General features: G+C 43.3%; 1 protein-coding gene across 1 annotated transcript; it reads left to right on the plus strand.

Annotated features, from left to right (window-relative positions):
- Positions 1-712: 712 nt before the first annotated feature.
- On the plus strand, positions 713-17,530 carry B3GAT1 (beta-1,3-glucuronyltransferase 1). The gene is made up of 4 exons (XM_015822317.1): positions 713-899; positions 5,780-6,288; positions 13,421-13,717; positions 17,444-17,530. The coding sequence occupies exons 1-4, from the start codon at positions 713-715 to the stop codon at positions 17,528-17,530; spliced, it is 1,080 nt and encodes a 359-aa protein (XP_015677803.1).
- Positions 17,531-18,785: the final 1,255 nt, after the last annotated feature.

Genomic DNA, 18,785 nt, shown 5'->3' on the forward strand with positions numbered 1-18,785 from the left:
GGTGCAAATGTGGGATGGACACTGGACCCATCCAACCTTAAGCAGAACATCCAGTTTCAGCCAGAGTTTTGTTCCATACAGTGTCAACCTTGTGAACTCTCAAGCTTCCTCCTTCCGCTATGTATTCAACACGGACAGTGATTAATATTTATAAGTATTTATATGTAAAGTTGTAGGTACATACATATATGTGTGTATAGCATGTCTATATGTGTGTTATGTATGTGTACACTTTTGAGAGCAGGCAACAGAATTTCATTTTTAATGTGTGTCAGTGTGCCCACAGTAAAAAATGACAGTAAATGTTATATCTATATTTATATCTATATCTATCTATCTATCTATCTATCTATCTATCTATCTATCTATCTATCTATCTATCTATCTATCTATCTATCTATCTATCTATCTCTGTATATCTATATATCTGTTTCTCTCTCTCTCTCTCTCTCTCTATCTATCTCTCTCTTTTGATGTCTACCCCTTTTTCACTTTGCTTTCCAGGCGTCCTTCCGAAAGGGATCCTGAAGTCCTGGCCAGTGACGTCACCCAGAGAAGCGTCTTCCCTGCTGGGGGCAACCTGGCCTCTCCTTGGTGGCAAGTGCTGCCTCTGCAAACCTGCTTGTGCAATGGGTGGGTTTTGAGCACTGGTAAGACGTGTGAGCCTCGTGGCTTTTTAACGGCCTTCTGATCTCTTCTTGCCTTGATCTCCATGTGGTCTCCTGTTCTGTCTCTGGGGTTTCTGCTGTCAGGTAATGAGGAGCTGTGGGTCCCATCAGCCTTGGAGATGCCGAAGCGACGAGACATCTTGGCGATTGTGCTGATTGTGCTTCCCTGGACGCTGCTTATCACCGTCTGGCATCAGAGCGCCATTGCTCCCCTGCTTGCCGTGCATAAGGGTGAGGAGAAAGCCCAGGCCAGCTCTGACCATCATTGGCCCCATCATCCACCACCACCACCTCCACCACCACAACTCATCATCAGCCTTCCCACTGTTATACTCATTTCATCAACCAGTTTCTTATAAATTAGGTTCCTTCCAAGATTCTGAAGCCCCAAACATCTAGAGATACAGAAACCTTGTTTCTTATTTAGTTTACACATAGGAAAGTCCACACTGAATACTGAAGTTTCCTTATTGTCCAGGAACAAAAATCCATCTTGAAGTTTCTACAAGCTCAGTAGGAGTTCGGCTATGGTTCTTCAAGAATTAAGCTGAATGGAAGGCCACCTTCACAGGCCACATCTCCTAGAAGGATGGAGGTTAGCAAGGAAAGAACTTTTCTTTCTGGAATGGCATTTCAATATTAAAGTTGTTTAATAACAATAAGTTTCAATTTGCTCCTTCAACATGGAAGGTTTCATATTTTCTTCATGCGTTCCGAGATGATTCCTTGCCCAGAAGAAGAGATAGGATGTTATTAAAATGTCCAGCTAGCTATCCAACATGAAAACCCATAAATGATTGTGCTACATATTTCTTTGTTCATTTTATAATGCCCAATATGTGTTCAAAGATACAGCACCCCTTTCCATAAAGATCCCAAGGTTATTATTTTCTCTGAGTCAGCTTAATGGGGATCCAGTATTCTGTTTCCTATCATGGCCAACCTTGCAAGCTTTGAAACAGGCTGCAGTCAAGCTTGGCATTCTTTAAGGCTTGGTGCTGATAAACGTGCCTTGACACACACACACACACCCCACCTTACTATCTTGTATCCCTATAAGGTCCTCTTGCTTACAAGCCTATGAATAGGCTGGGTTTACACATTGTGCTAAGCTGAATATGGTTTGTTTAGCAAGGTGTGTGAATACAGCCAATTGTAGCTTATTTTACAAACCATAGCATAGCACAGGTTTACAATGTCATTATGACGTTGGTCATACACATCTTCTCCATCACAACCTCTTCCCTCTACTATCTTATGGATCAGGTTTAGATCTTGCCTAGTGTTCTTTTTCCAATTACTAGATAAATACGAACCAACAAATTACAAAAATAATGCCTTCATTCCTCTGGTGCCTTAAGCCCTGAATTTTAGATACTCAGGACCTACTCAGTAACCTTCCATGAAGGAGAACAATCTTCCAATTCCTGAGCCAACTCCTTATCCAGTACACCATACAAGGAGTGAAGAAGGTAGCAGTTATTCCCCCCCCACAAAAAAAAAGCCTTAAATCCACTCCTTACAGTATGGAAAACATTGTACAGGAGTAGGTGAAGCTTGGCCGATAAACCCCAAGGAATCAATAATATTTAAATGCAAAATTGTTTTACTGGAACTCCGAGGAGCTATATCTTGGTCTTTCTTGATTACATTGAATCAAAATTAGTAGGGTGACTGACGTTCAGATCAAAAGAGTCCCATGAACCTTTTCATCATTTCAGTTATGTACATTGGAAGGAAAAACGGATTGTCTCTGTGTGCTTTTAAAAAAACTTTTGACCTTTGAAAATGAATAGTTTTATTTATACACGGGTCTTTTACAAACAACCTTTCACTGAGGGCATGTCGCATGTTAGCTAATTCTTTGCAACTGCAAGGATGCTCCAATTTTATCATTCTTTCATTTCTTCCTTGAAAAATCACAGTCATGTGATCAAAATACAAATGCTTGGCCAACGGCGTGTATTGGCAAAGGTTGCAGTGTCTCTGGGCCATGCAATCGCCATTTGCAAGCAAAGTCAATAGGGGAAGCTGAATTTGCTTAAGGGCGGCATCATTCATTTCAATGCAGTGATTTGCTTAACAACCCTAGCAAAAAGGTTGCAAAAACAGGCATGATTCACTTAACAACTGCCTTGCTTAGCCATGGAAATTCTGGTCCCAACTGTAGATTGTGGACTACCTGTAGGACATTGCTGTCCCTGGTACTGAAGTCAAAATCTAATCTCACTCTCCATGGCCCTGAAGTTAAAATCTGTGATCTCGCTGTCCATGGTCCTGAAGTCAAAATCTGTAATCTCGCTCTCCATGGTCCTGAAGTCAACATCTGTAATCTCACTGTCCATGGTCCAGAAGTCAAACTTTCTAAGCTTGGCACTAGAACTTTTTTTTTTCATTTGTCCTAGGTCTTTTTGTATAGAGAGAAGCACATTCCATTTTCCAATCCATATCAGTTGGATGTCGATGCCAGCAGACAACCTCTCCACTCCAACCTATTTCCTTAGCCTTCTTTATTTTTCATTCTTTCAGTCACCAGGCAGCAGGTTTACAAATTGCTGGTTTCCTATTGCAGCAGATCAGGAGCTCCTTATGCAGTTGGAGGATTAGAGGAATCAGTTGGCCGGGAGAGATGAGATGAATGCCTTGCTTCTGATCACAGTAGGAAAAAAAGGCAACACTCCCCAGGGCATCCCTTTTGCATTACAGGTCATGTTTTTGAGTCCAAATAATACTCAGTGAGAGCCACTGAGCTGTGTTTCTGATAGCTCTGGATTATTCTCGTCTCCCTAAAGAATTGTGAAAAGTATAATAATAACAGAGGGGCTCTTCTCGAGAGACTGCAGCTGACCCTCCATCGGATCCTTGTCAAATGGCAGTCACCAAGATTTCCCGACAGGAAAGACAACTCCGTTTCTTGAATTTTATAGTCTGAAAAAAAGATGCCCAATTTTTTTTGGGTCCACCCAGAGGTAATATTTTTAAAGAATAGACCACAACAAAGAAGAAGGAGCAGAATGAGATTTCCATTCAATTCATTAGCTTTAATTAGAATTACATTTGATTGCTAAAATACACTTAATGTGATTATTGCCTGGCTGTGCATGACTTGCTGATGGAATTAACAAGTTTTCTACAATATTCTGGCTCATAAACTAATATATACACAGTAGGCTGAACCACCAAAATATTAAACCTAACTAGCTTTAATACATTAGATGAATGAAGACACTAAATGTTTATCTAATCTGGGGATGTTTGCTGTGTGAATGCAATTCTCACAGACTGTGTCACATCCTCAGTCTATCATACAGATAGTCCTTGTCTTACGATCATGGTTGAACCCAAAATTTCTCTTGCTAAGTGAGACATTTGTTAAGTGTGTTTTGCCCCATTTTACAACCTTTCTTGTCAGTTTTTAAGAGAATGACTGCAGTTGTTAAGAAACATAGTTGTTCAGTGAATCCAGCTTCCCCATTGACTTTGCTGGTCAGAAGTTCACAAAAGAGGATCCCATGATCACAGGACACTGCAACCATCATATGAGTCAGTTGCCAAGCAGTCTAAATTTTGATCGTGTGGCCATGGGGATGCTGCAATGGTTGTGACCTTGAACATTGTAACCTTGAACGGTCACTAAATGAACTGTTGTAAATTGAAGACTACCTGTATTAAATATTGTTAATTATTTTGGGAATAAAATCCCAGGGCTGCTTTTAATCTTTAGATGTTGCACTTCTCATCTAGCAGACCAACATAAGCAAATGGAAATTAAATAGCACTGGTTTTTTTTTTTCTTTTTATGACTTTGTAATCCCTTGATTCGGGGTAGAGTTGGGGTGAATGAATGAAGCTGAGCATTTACTGGCTGGATGCCATTCCTGACACCTACACAGAGTTTGCAGCAGATAGAGAAAGATCTGCTACTGCTTAGGATTGAACTCTCATCCTTCCAAGTGGGAAGTGAGAGTCTTCATCTCTAGGCTATCACACCGTTTTAATGCCACTGTTCTTAAGCCCCTTTACATATCTGAATGCTATCCTGATGCATTTGTGTTTTCCCAGTTCTTCCTTCACCTAGGTGTTACTGCAAATTTGCTATCCTTAGTTCAAGACTAACAGTGCTTGCCTACTTCTATTTCTTTATAAAAAAGATAACTAGGGCAAGAGGGATGTTAGCTGAAAAGAATTGTGTTGATGAAGTTGTTTTTCTTCTTTCAAAATGCAGCACTCCAATCTGATGAAGTTTCTGGGGAAATAATTATATTTTGCACCTATCCACACCAAGCGTGATTATTTTAAAATAGATTCCAAAGGTAACTTACGGTGTATTTTTTCAGGGGTGGGTTGAAGATGTGAGCTGGAGGAGAACATAGAGTTGAAGTATAAAATATACGCTTATATAATCTGATGCAATCCCAGTCACGTTCAGGATTTCAAGTAAACAAGCTGGAGAATCAATGAAATGAATCAATGAAACACAATAAGGGTAGAGCGATTTCACAAACTGCTTTCTCCTGAAATTACTTTGTCAGTTTTACAGAATTTGGGTTGAATTACTCACACTGGCAGTCCACACACACTGGCTGCACCAAATGTTCTTCATCCTTGCAGGTAACCATTTCACCCCCTTTTCATTTGATTCCATTCAGCTTCATCACTGTTTTCCCAGCCACTTGACTTGATTTGTGTACTATTCTCCCACAGTGTTAATTCTTTTTGCTCCAAATACAAATTATGGATGATGATGATGATGATGATGATGATGATGACAATTATTTATAGAGAGGCATCACCATCTACAGCTTTTGCCACAATGTCAGAAGGCAGATTTTCTTATCCCAAAGAACTGATAGTTGATACAAGGAAATGAAGGGGAACCAAGGAGATTCAGGATTAGAAGTTGCTTTGAGTCTTGTTATCAAATGCAAAATTGACAGTGACTTACTTAGGACATAGTGGAAGACGGCAAATACGATTTGCCCATTTTCCATCCTGTACGCATGATGGCTTCTGCTTTTCAGCTTGTCTTCTACTCCTCCTTCCTAACCAAGAGGCGATGTTTGCCTATCTGCTGCTTCAATTGTTCTCCTCTTGTTCCTTCTCTTCTGTAGAGGATGGTGGGGACACCCGTCGTGACTTCTCCCAAGGCTCGGACTCTAAGGAGTATTGCTTATCTGACCGTGACATTGTGGAGGTGGTTAGGACAGAATACGTCTACACCCGCCCACCTCCTTGGTCGGACGCCTTACCCACTATCCATGTGGTCACTCCAACTTACAGCCGGCCGGTCCAAAAGGCAGAGCTGACACGGTTGTCCAATACTTTTTTGCACGTCCCAAACTTGCACTGGATCTTGGTGGAGGACTCCCAACGTCGGACTGCTTTGGTCACTCGGCTTTTGAGAGACACTGGGCTGAACTACACCCACCTCAACGTGGAGACCCCACGCAACTACAAGCTGAGAGGGGACATGCGGGACCCCCGGATTCCTCGGGGAACCATGCAAAGGAACCTGGCCCTCAGGTGGCTGAGGGAGACTTTTAATAGAAACAACAGTCAACCAGGGATTGTTTACTTTGCGGATGATGATAACACCTATAGTCTGGAACTTTTTGAGGAGGTAAGATGCTTGCGGGCCACTCAGCCAACTAGGCTAAGTTGCTAATGTTGGCCTGCAATGGATCATGTCCCTCTGTTAGGAAGCCTTGGTGGACCTTCTCCACCAATAAGAGATGGTGCAGAAGAGATAGAAGGTAAGTGAAAACACCACACTCAGTGCCGGGTCTTTAGTTTTATGTAGGTTACTTATACAGATGAAGGCTTGACTTTAATCTACAGAAATCGCCTCTTCCTCTATTCCCTTCTGAAGTTCTGAGATTCTTAAAAGTCCATTTATAGTGGGTGAGAGCAGTGGTCATTGAATCCAGTTTCCCAACATAGATGGATGCTCCAAAGAGGCTTGCAGATGGATTGAGACAAGGATAGCTTCTCTCTCTTTTTGACCCCTCACCATGAGACAATTGCTGTTTACTGTTCCTGTACCAAAGGGGTTGGGTGGATGAAGGATGGAAGAGATTTATTTATTTATTTATTTATTTTATTAAACTTATATGCCGCCCTTCTCCCAACAGGACTCAGGGCGGCTTACAGCATATTAAAACGATACAAACACTATCCCCAATAAAAACCAATTAAAAACAAATATTTACCGCTGTGTTACCATTAAAATTCTAATTAAAATTGTCCCTATTTAAAATTCTCCCTAGGCCAGANGGTCTCGGAGATATCCAGGTCCGATGCCATGGAGATGAGATGGGATGAAGCTGTCTTATTTCACAAACCATACCGTTGGCCCTTGTTACGTTTGTCTTGGGATTTTGGAAACTGAAGTCCAGCAGATATGGAGGCCAATTACTGCTCTGATCTTAATGACCATGGCAGCCAGCAATGGCTGGTTTCTCATCAATAGATCCTTCTCAAACCTTGGTATGATGCACTTCTGCCTTTTGGACATAGAAAATATGTGCTCAGCAAGTAAGCTTAAGTTTCTTCCCTAAATTGATCCCTTAAACCAGACACGTCAAACACAAGGCCCGGGGGCTGGATGCAGCCCGCGAAGTGGTTTCATGTGGTCTGCGAAGCCATCCTGGAAACAATGAGGGAATGGCCCTCTCTGCCTTGGCCCTGGCCCAGGCCGGCCGGGAGCCAATGTACAATTTTATGGTGGCCCTCTATGCTGAAACGCATTCAGTCTTAGCTCCATAAGCCCCCCCCCCCCGCATGGCATGAGAGGAACAGTGAGGCTCCTCCAGTGGACCATGCCTTGGCATTTGCCCTGGTCCCACCCCCTTCTGCCAGAGACCCTCAGATCTATCCCACTCCTGCCCAGGCCCTCACAGGCACCCTTGACGTGAATGATGTAGAGCTGGCCACACCCACCCAGTAGGCCACACCCACTCCATCCACACCCACCCAGTAGGCCGCACCCACCCTGGCCACACCCACCCAGCCCCCTGAGGGCAACCGCAGTGCTGATGTGGCCCTCAATGAAATTGAGTTTGACACCCCTGCCTTAAACCAAGAAGATTTGGAAATAGATGTTTATAACATAGGGAATTAAAGAGAGAAAGGAAGTCATTTTTTTAGGAAGGACTCACAGGTGGCCTTGAGAAAATAATTTGAGCAGCAGAAGCAGCAAATGAGAAAAAGATGTCATTTATAGGGGTGTGTATTCCATCTGCTAGATTTGAAAGAATCTTTTAATAAGTTTCAATCTCTGCTAAGGATATGCCGAGCGCTATGCTAAAAATTATGGCCATTTAGCTGCCCGTAACAGTTGGATGGAATTCATTTTGACATGTTTTTTCTATAGATAATAATTTCATAACTGTCTATATCTACAATGCCTCATTACATATCATGCTTTCCCTATTATCTTCTCCTAATTGACAAACTGTTCCTATAAATTGTCCACAGATTTTTTATTTTATTTTTATTTTTAAATGCAAATCACCATGCTTTCCTTCATTGGTATCTGCATTTCCTTAATGCAGACATTCATATTGTGAATTCCCCTGATCTAAACTGTTTTTCAGAATGCAACTCTCACAACTGATGAACAATTTCTAGGATGTACAGGTAGTCCTCACTTAATGACCAGTCTCTTAGCAACCATCCCTACTTATGACGGACCTCACCAGGATTACTTTACCACAGCGGCTTACTTACACACAAAGACACGTGCAGACAAATTGCATAGTGGGTGCTTGGAGACTGTAATTCCAGGTGATAAATCAAGGACTAACTTTATCTTTTTTCAGATTTTTTTTTGAAGGGGGCGCAAACTTTTGATCAAATGTCATCAGATTTTGTTGGATGTTTGTGTTTCCCACCTATAAACATCCATGGGAGTTAAAAACCCAGATTTCCTTCCAGTGAGATGTGATCCAATAAATGTGAAAAACGTGCACAGTTCCTTTATAAATGGAAGTTGATTCCAGAATTCAAACATGGCTTTAAAAGTTGCCTAAATGTGAGTTTGTGTTTCTGTTTGGCCCTTAAAAAAAAAAAAAGTCTTCTGGGAGGCACATAAAACGACACCCACCCACCCCTCCAATAACGGCTTATTTGCATATCACTGCCATTAAAGAGCAATAACTCTGATTCACCGCCAGCAGCGTGCAGCGGTTTTTATAGACCGCAGCGCATGACGCATTCCTTTCCCTCAGGATTTTTATAAATTAAGTCATTTTCAACCACGCTGTAAAGTTAATTAATTTAAATGCAGGCAAATGAAATGTTGCCTGTTGTCAAAGCATGGCGTCCAGGCTGAATTTTTTTTTCCTCCTTTTTTTTTTTTTTTCAAAAAATTGCCCAAAACAGCAGTCTGAAAACTAGAAAAGGAGCTGAGAAGGAAGATCAATTTGAAATCGCAAGGAAACAAGGCCAGGTTTAACGATTTGAAATAAGACTATTTATTTATCGTATGGCATGTTCACACCCCTTGTTGATCAAAACGCAAGAGATATAAATTACAAGATGTGAAATATAAAATCTAAAATATTATAAACATATGCCTAGATGAGGGGTCCCCAACCTTTTGGGCACCAGGGACCGGTTCCGTGGAGAGAGGTTTTTCCACAGACCAAAGAGTGCATGGTTTTGTGTGCTGCCTGCATCCCACAGATGGGGCTTTGCTTGTTTGTGCGGACCGGTTGCTGGCATACTGCAGCCCACTACTGGTCCACGGACTGGGGGTTGGGGACCCCTGGCCTAGATTACAGATATAATTTTAGGGTTCATTTGCCCCAGTCAGGAAATCAACAAAGTCTCCATTATGGGCTCTGTTTTGGCACCCTGACACTATATGTTGGATAGTTGGTTTTTCAACCACACAGTCACAATTCGAAGACTCACTTATAGAGGGCATCAGGGGACGGGGGGATGGCTCAGTGGTTAAAGATGCTGAGCTTGTCAGCTGGAAAGCTGACAGCCAAGGTTAGGGACCCAAGCGCCATGCGATGGGTTGAGTTCCCGTCACTAGCTCCAGCTCCGGCCAACCCAGCAGTTCAAAAGCATGCGAATGCGAGTAGATAAGTAGATTCCACTTCGGTGGGAAGGTCATAATGTTCCGTGCATCTTTGGTTTAAAGCCATGCTGATCACATGACCACGGAAGTCTCTTCGGACAACGCTGGCTGACTCGGCCAAGAAATGAAGATGAGCTCCGCCCCCTAGAGTTGGACACAACTGGACAGGGAAATCTTCACCTTTTATAGGGGGCATTTGCACATCTGTCATGGACTTTGTCAATTCAGTTCAGTGATGTCTGTATCTCATAGGTCTGGTCAAATTCAGGTTGTGGAGAAAAGGCTAGTTTAGAGAAGCAGTCATGGACTAGTCCTAACTAACACCCAAAAGTCCCATTCTCATCACATGAGTGGTGTGCCATGTTCCACAGTAAATGAGGATAGGGCAAATAAAACACACTTAGGTTGAAATTACATGTTTTGTTAGACGTTTAGGCTTGCATACTTTTTTCTCTGAAGTTTAGTCCCACTGTTCTCCTTCCATTCTTTTCTTGCAACAATAATCCTCTAAGACATAGGCAAAAATCAGGGTGGTTGTCATGGCTGATTCTGTGATCTGAAGTGGAGCCTTCCAAACTCGAATTAAAGACAGTAGAAGGGAGGGTAAACAATTAACCTTCTGCAGATAGCTCCAGACTTATCACCATTCATTTAACAAAGTTATGACAGCGCTGAAAAAAGTTAATTATGGCCCCTCCTCAAAGTTATGACTGTCGCACCACACCCCTCGGTCACATGATCATAAATTGGCTTCTTGGCAACTGACCAATGGTTGCAGTGTCCTGCAGTCACATGATCGTGATATGGGAATTTCCCACCCAGCCTCCAACAAGACAACAGGGGAAATTCGGATTCATTGAATGACCATATAATTCACTGAACAACTGTGTGATTCACAGTAAAAATAAAAATAAAAATGATGGAGTCTGGTCACGTGGTGCTTTGGGTGCTTGGCAATCAAAATTCCAGCCGCGACTGTGGTCGTTACTTGAGGACTACCTGTATATTTAATATTTCCCCTTTTGCCACATGGACAATTGCAATTCGGGAGAAATTTCTGGAAGGGTCTGGAAGCTTTTCTGAAGATTTGCAAGCAGGAACAAGCTGCCCAGTCTTCTTTAAGGCAGCACTAGGGACAGAGGGGACCCGGCAATGTCAAGTTTGTTGACATTGCTATAAAGGCTGATCTATTACTAGCACTATCAACTGCCTTTGACAGAGCTTAAGTGTTATTGGCAGAGGCCGTTCACTCTTACCACTTGGTTCCCCAAAGTCAGATTTAAGAATGATAGATGGAGCAGGAATTCTATGCAGGTGTCAATGTACATACCAGAGTTACTCTACGTGCAGCTAGTTTATCCGGGTGGCAACACCAGGGTCAGAAGCTCATTGTTGTCAGGTCCAACAATAGAACAAGTAGACATCATCTCCACTTTTTGATGGTCTTCAGCACAGCAAGCTCCTGGATGAATATCCTGCATGCCTTCTTTAGTTGTTGATGGGGTCAACAGTTGGCCTTGGCAGAGATGAGGGTTGAGTCTTAACTCACCAACCATGTGCCGCCATGTCCTGACCCACCACTAGCATTGGCTGAATATTTTAAGAATACTGTGGATTCTCTTTACCTATCTTAACCCGGCATCCTCCTGCCCTCAGTTTTATAGAGATGTGTCTTCTGTTCAAAGAACAGATAATTGAGGTTCTGGACATCCTGTATTTGAAGGTTATTGTCCAGCCTAAAGAGCTGGCATTAGTGTCTTTGACATTGCCCATCTGGACCATTCCAGCTGCTCATAGTCTTGCCATTATGGGGTCCATTATCCTTCTGGGGTATTTACAATAATTAATTCTACATTTCTGTCTCCATGCAAATTTGCTCAAGTAGGCATGCTAACTCCCCCAAAATATCAACTTCCCAACAAGGAAGAGGATACTTGAATATCTGCTAATGAAGGGCAAAAGAGTTGGGCTTACAGTTTGGATTTGGTTTTCCAAATGATTGTTAATCAAAAGGTATGCAGTATTACTTTAAAAAAAATAATATATTTTTTATTAATTTTTTTAACAAGCATAAGTCACTCAATAATTGGTAAACAGTGTGTTGTCTGGGTTACATTTGTAAAAACACTCCTTAACAATTGATTTCTATAATCTGTATTCCATATATTAATTTTAATTGATTTCCTCTTTCCCCAAAACATCTTTTTTTGCAAACATTAATACAATTCTTATTGTTTTAATGACAGTTAAGTATATAATTTTTCCAATATTCTTAAAAAATAATAATCATATTAGTATAATATTTCTTTTCTTTTCAGTCATTTGAGTTGCCTTATCATCAATCCTATTACGATCCTTATTTTAGTTTGTTTCTCCCACCAAATTCTAAATATTTTTACTAGTAAAGGTTTTCTCAACAATTAGTTACTTTAAAATTTTTTTGCTCTGGTGGTCATCAGCATGCTCATCATCCAATATCAAGAATGTTGTTGATGCAGGCTATAAGATGAAATGATAATTTTGAATCTTTAAAAGTTTGGGCTTGGCTTCAGTTCTTGCCTGCTAGGGAGACAAAAGAAGGAATTTACACTTCTCTCCATCTCTCCTTCCTTCCACTGATGGGCTGCATCAAGAGGTGCTGGCCCAGAAACCAGGAGACTGTGAATTCTAGTCCTCTCTTAGGCCTGAAAGCCTGTTGGGTGACTGGGCCAATGAGCAAAAGACAGTGAGTTTTATTCTGTCTTTAGATATAAAAGTTGACTGGGTGACTTTGGGCCAATCACCAGGAGACTGGGAGTTCTAGTCCTGCCTTGAGCATGAAAGCCAGCCTGCTAGAGTGTGACTGTATTAATCTCTGTCCTTCTGCCCTGGTAAGACTAGAAAGAGTGAGTGTATTTATGCAGGAGGGCAAGTACTACACGCTCTTTTGGTTTGCCTTGTAGTCATTAATAATGATGAAAGACAGCAGAAGAGAAAGAAGATGAGCAGGGAAGATGCAGTACTAGCAAAGCATTTGTGGAGAGAGGGCTCCTGAAGAGCTAGCTGTCTCCAGCGATCCTGAATGAGATATTTTATGGAAGGGGTTTAGAGTAGCTGGGTATTATCCCTCTTATAGACCCCTGGATCCTTTCTTCCTTTGTAGATTTGTAGGAGTCAATTCTGAGTACTCCTTCTTTCCCGATTTCACTATGGGGACTAACTCAAAGGAGTACTGAAGGTGAGAATTGTAACTGGTGGAGTTAGAATGATCCCACAATCCATTCCTGGAGTGCTTCTGAAAGAATGTAGAAGGACATATGGAATTTATGCATTTGTTGGGCTGACACCCTGCCTTTCATTCAAGATGCCTCTAAAGCCACTTCCAACTCTGTGACCGATAAATCAGAGTGTTGACTGTTCTTCTTATCCAAGACATGTGTGCACATCTAAGGTGGCTTCAGCTGGTGCCCAGCAAGCCCAACTATTATGCTGACTAGGGCCAATGGGACTTAAAACCCTCTTGAGAAAACCACTTTGGAGAAGAGCTCAGCTGTCGGAGAGATCAGAGTGAAAGAGATGCTCCTTGGTTGCCCAGCCATGCTCATAACGGCATTCTCTTCCATTGATGGAAGCAAGGGATGCTCAATCACTGCACGGTTCTCCTCTTTCTCCTCCTATTTTCCAGATGCGGACCACCCGCAGAGTGTCTGTCTGGCCAGTGGCCTTTGTGGGAGGCTTGCGGTACGAGTCCCCCAAAGTCAACGCTGCCGGGAAGGTGTATGGATGGAAAACTGTCTTTGACCCCCACCGGCCGTTTGCGATCGACATGGCAGGCTTTGCTGTCAACCTCAGGCTAATCCTCCAGCGACCTCAGGCTTACTTCAAACTGCGAGGGGTCAAGGGGGGCTATCAAGAGAGCAGCCTGCTCCGGGAGCTGGTTACCTTGCATGACCTTGAGCCCAAAGCTGCCAATTGCACTAAGGTATGGTTGCCTTTGACATTCCAAGCAGAGGGGTGGCTTATACAGATGTGGGTTTCTCTGGGCACCACCTGCCGGAGAACCACGAACTTCCAGACCCAGTCTGAAGAAGTTTGACCTGAAGGGCTTTTGTGTAGAGCAGATTCTGAGTCCCCATAGAAGAGAATCTTCGTAGCAGGATTCGTCACTGGGACCAAAGGTTTATTCTTCCAAGCTTTCAGGCTCATGCTGAAGCCCCTTATCAGGGAACTTCTCTCTGATGGGCTCCAGCATGAACCCAAGAGTTTAGAAGAATAAACCCTTGGTGCCGGTGACTGACTCAGACTGGATCCTGCAACATTATCCCGGGACACACCTACTTACCTTCATTCGTGAGAATCTTTGTAGCTCTGAGTAGATTCTGAGTAGCCACCACCACCTTGGTTTGCTGCTTCTTCAGCGTGTCCACATCCTCCTGGACCACCCAAGTGAAGTGTGGCATTTCCAAGACACAAAGCAAAAGGATTGGTGGAGCATCTACATTTTGCACAAATGTCCCGAGTGCCTTTCCAACGTGGGACCAATTTTGCGTCTGTCTGTTATTGTGATTTTAAAATAATGCTCTTTCTATTCAAGAGCAATTGGCAATGAATTATTTTATCGCGTTGCACAATGAAACACTAAATTAAATATCCCTGGAAACAGAGCTGGTGGAAGCTACATTTTTAAGTTCTCTTGACTAGATCATCTGCATTGATGTCCTGACTATCAGGCTCCATCTTTTGAAGCCTCCTTACTGTGTCATTTTGGACTCTAAGGCAGTGTTTCTCAACCTTAGTGACTTTAAGATGGGTGGACTTCAACTCCCAGAATTCCCCAGCCAGCAAAGCTCCACCCATCTTAAAGCCACCAAGGTGGAGAAAGACTGCTCTAAGGAGTATTCAACGATCAGTTGTATTCTTCTTTCCAAGGGCCAAAGATTCTCTAGGCTTCAGCGCCTGGGAAGGGCAACTTCCAAAGCTATTCCCCGGCTGGTATCTTGCTTCTCCATAAAGTGGGACGCCCGGCTGCCCTTCTACAGCGGTGTGCGCATATAATCCTCTTAAAGATTAACTCCTTGGGTTGCCACTTGGAACTGGAGGGGGGGGGGAGAGAAGCAAAGCTCAAACACTGAAAATTGAGAAACAGTGGGACTCTGCTTGAGAGGCTAATGAGAAGCCCAGCTTTTTTTTTCTTTTTTAATGCTTTGGCAGCAGAACGGATTCTTCAAACCAGGCAAAAGCCGACCCGTGTCTCTACACATGAAACAGGGTCGATAGCGTGCTGTTTTGTTGCCATGGCAACGAGACCCGTGGCAAGGTAAGGATGCTGGCGAGGAAGAGCTAAAAAAAAAAAGGTGCCGGAGATGTTTGGCTGAGGGGACTCTGCCATTCACCTGCTCGGCAACAGCGACCAAGAAAGAGCCCCGGGGGAAAAGGCCCTTTAATCTAGGAGCACAGGCAGTCCTCGACTTACAACGTTTCGTTGAGGGACAAAAGTTACGGCAGAACTGAAAAAAAACCCACCTTATGGCCAGTTGTCATACTTACATACTTTGCAGCGTCCCCGTGGTCACGTGATTGAAATTCAGCCACTTGGCAATCAGCATGTATTTAGGGCGGTTGCAAAGTCCCGGGTCATGGGAATGACCATTTACAACCTACGCAGCCGCCTTCTGACAAGCAAAGTCAACGGGGGGAAAGCCTGATTGGCTTAACGCCCTCACGATTCGCTTACCAACTGCAGCGATTCTGCACTTAACAAGGGTGGCATAAACAGGTGGCCAAAAGGGGCATGATGCGCATTTAACCGCAGCCTTGCTTAGCCGCGGGAATGTCGGGCACAACTGTGGTTGTAAGGCCAGGACTACATGTGGTGAAGTTCTGGGTTTTTCAGAGGGTTGGAAAAGATTTTTCCAGCCGCTAAACTAATTTGCTAGTTGGCAGCTGCTGTTGTTGCACGTCCACTCCTGTATTGATTTTCGACCTATACAACCGACCTATATGGCTTTTGTGTGAAGTCTCTCCCCCCTCCCTACTCACAGGTGCATCCGTCAATGTCCACCAAAGTCATTTATCAAACCCCACAGAGGCGAGGGCAGGGGGGGAGGAAGGAGAGAGATCTGAGCGGCCACCTTAAATGATTTTGATTCAGCCCTCCCTTTTTTCTTTTTAAAATTGAGATTGTCTTGGTTGCCAGGGTGTCTGATTTCGGCAGCCCGCAGATTTAGACGTGACAGCCCGTTGGAGAGCTGACAATTACCTTCCTTCTGTTTTAATAACTAAGATAATGGTTCTGAAGGTTCCCGTAATTGGAGAGGCAGCATGCGATGCCAGAGACCAGTAAGTGTGAGTGTAATTAAAATAGCAGTAGGGATTAATCAGATTGGTGGGTGATCTGCCAAACCACCAGTGCTTCGGGTGTGTTAAGAGCGTTGGCACTGCTCCGCGTGGTCCTTTTTTTCGGCCTTTTCACAGCTGGGGCTGCATGACTGGCTGGGGGATTCTGGGAGTTGAAGTCCACAAGTCTTAAAAGTGGCCAAGGTTGGACATCCCCACTGTAAGCAGCCAGGAAGCTGAGAGAAGCATGCTTAGGAGAGGCATCTGCTGTGTGGGTTCACAAGTTACAAATCACACCTTTTGGTAACACATTTGAAGCATGGCTGAGTGGGGCTGATGAATCCACCGGAAAGATTTGCTAGTCTCTTGATGACAAGAGTAGTTATTTGTATATTTTTTTTCTTACCCTGGCGATCTTGTTTCTCGTGACCAGGTGACCGTAGTGGAGATGAAGAGAGTTTTCATTCAATTTCTCCCGAAGAATAAAACATATTGAGACTCGTATTTTACTTTAGGCAATGCATCATTTAATTGTGACCTTTTTAACAAGACTGTTGTTAAGCCGTGGCTTGCAAACAGCCATATTCTGGATTTCTACCACATCCTGCGCCAAATTACCACCATACTGATGGCTTAATATGATGAGTGCAACAATGAACCCTCCAGATAAGGGAAGTAATCATGGATTGCTTGGCTTGATTTAGATTCCCTCCTTTAAAAATAAAAAATAAATTACTTGTTTTATAATACTGCTAGAGAAGAGTAAAAAGGCTGGGCTGGATGAAAAGCAACTGTGGAGTCCTGGGTGCTTCTGGAGCTTGGTTGTTTTCTTGCAGACATTTCATTACCAAACTAGGTATCATCATCAATGCTAGAAGGGAGTAAGCTTTGGTCTCATTTTATATTCAACTCTGAGCTACAAATATTCTCTTCTATCAGGATGAAAGCAAACCAGGAATGAGCAAGGAAGCGCCTACATTGCTATGTTTGCAGAAATGCATAGTCACAATTAATAAACATGAACCCAGGCGATACGTTGAAAGGAAACTACGGGTATCTAAGTACTTTTCAAGGGAAATGCATTTATCCACCCATACCTATCTAGCCTGGTCACTTTTCTAACTCTTCAGCAGCACGACCACCCTTTGAAATGATAGGAGTTAGCAGAAGTTAGATCAAAACGCATGCTTGAGGAACACCTTGAGATCCATCACTATTTTTGTCTCTGCAACCCCATCTTATTCTTCTCAAATCTGTTTTAACCATTGGAGATCCCCCATCTGTCTTTGGAGAATGTAGCTAGCTACACCCTTAGTTTAATAATGTAACGTCAGTGCATGCACTGACCTCCTATGCTTCTTCTTTGATCCAGATTCTCGTCTGGCACACAAGGACCGAGAAACCCGTGCTGGTGAACGAGGGGAAGAAAGGCTTCACAGATGCCAACGTGGAAATCTGACATCACGCTGCAAAGCCAGGAGCGATGCGAGCAGGTACAGCCCAGGTGCATTAGTCAATCACAACACTTGGCAGGTTGGCATTTGCTACCACGGGGGTCTCTCTTCAAGTGGGACTGAAGAGGAAGAATTTGAATTGGAGCCACCATTCGTGGCAGCTGCTCAAAATAGTAAACACCCATCCCTCTTTCTTCTGAAGGCTTGAGCATAGCTCATGTTGAGCCTGGTGCTAAAATGAGAAAGATCCCAACTGGGAGGGAGGGAGAAGGCCAAGCTTAGCACTGTCGCGTTAAGCTACATTGTACTAAACACAGCAGCAGGACAGGGGGGAACCACTTCCAGGGGCTGCCATGTGCTTCGTTTAACAAGTAGCATTGGCTGGAGACATTATAACATAACAGAATATGATTGGAAGGGACCTTGGAGGTCGTCTAGTCCAATCCCCTGCTCAGGCAGGAAACCTTACACCATTTCAGACAGACGGCTGCCCAATCTCTTGTTAAAGACTTCCAGTGTAGGAGCATTCACAGCTTCTGGAGGCAGGTTGTTCCACTGAATAATTGTTCTCACTGTCAGGAAGTTTCTCCTTAGTTCCAGGTTGCTTCTCTCCTTGAATAGTTTCCATCCTTTGCTTCTTGTCCTGCCTTCAGGCGCTTTGGAGAATAGGTTGACCCCCCCTCCTCTTCTTTGTGGCAGGCCACCAACTAAGATATGAATAAGGGTTTGCTTTGGAAAAAAAAGTCAACTTTCTGCTCCTAACTGCAGCTCAAGTGGGACACTGAAGCCCATTTTTTTTTTTTCTATTTGCAGTCTGTTCCCACCCCGATTCCAGACTCAAACTGGGCCCTTGATCAACCAGAGGAAAACCACCCAGGCGAATTGCTCCATATACCAGAGAACAGCTTGGGTTCTTGCACAGAGGGGTAAAAAAAAAAAATGGAGATCAATAAATTAATAAATCAGTATTTAAAAAAACAACAACAGCTCACTTATGCCTGACCTTCTGGAAAACGATCCAATAAAATGAAATGAAACAACAACAGATAAAAAGCAGAGCGATAGAGGTGCGGGACTCCCCAAGGGCCGTTAGTGAAACGAGAGCAATGCAAAATCAGCAAGAGGGCAAAAGCCAGGTTATGGATTGGTCAGCTTCCTCAATCATCTGCCCTAGATAGTAGAACAGGAGAATTAGAAGGGGAATTGATACGTGCTATAAACACCCTCGGGCAATCTGTCTGAAACATGCTGGCTGGGGAG

Source organism: Protobothrops mucrosquamatus, unplaced genomic scaffold (assembly GCF_001527695.2).
Source record: "Protobothrops mucrosquamatus isolate PMUCROS unplaced genomic scaffold, P.Mucros_1.0 scaffold1523, whole genome shotgun sequence".
Taxonomy (NCBI): domain Eukaryota; kingdom Metazoa; phylum Chordata; class Lepidosauria; order Squamata; family Viperidae; genus Protobothrops; species Protobothrops mucrosquamatus.

Bases quoted from the DNA above. Each gene is read 5' to 3' on its own strand.
- B3GAT1 (XM_015822317.1), top strand. From the start codon at position 713: ATGTGGTCTCCTGTTCTGTCTCTGGGGTTTCTGCTGTCAGGTAATGAG. The intron at 6,289-13,420 runs GTAAGATGCTTG...CCTATTTTCCAG, and splicing joins GTCTGGAACTTTTTGAGGAG to ATGCGGACCACCCGCAGAGT. The intron at 13,718-17,443 runs GTATGGTTGCCT...TCTTTGATCCAG, and splicing joins AAGCTGCCAATTGCACTAAG to ATTCTCGTCTGGCACACAAG.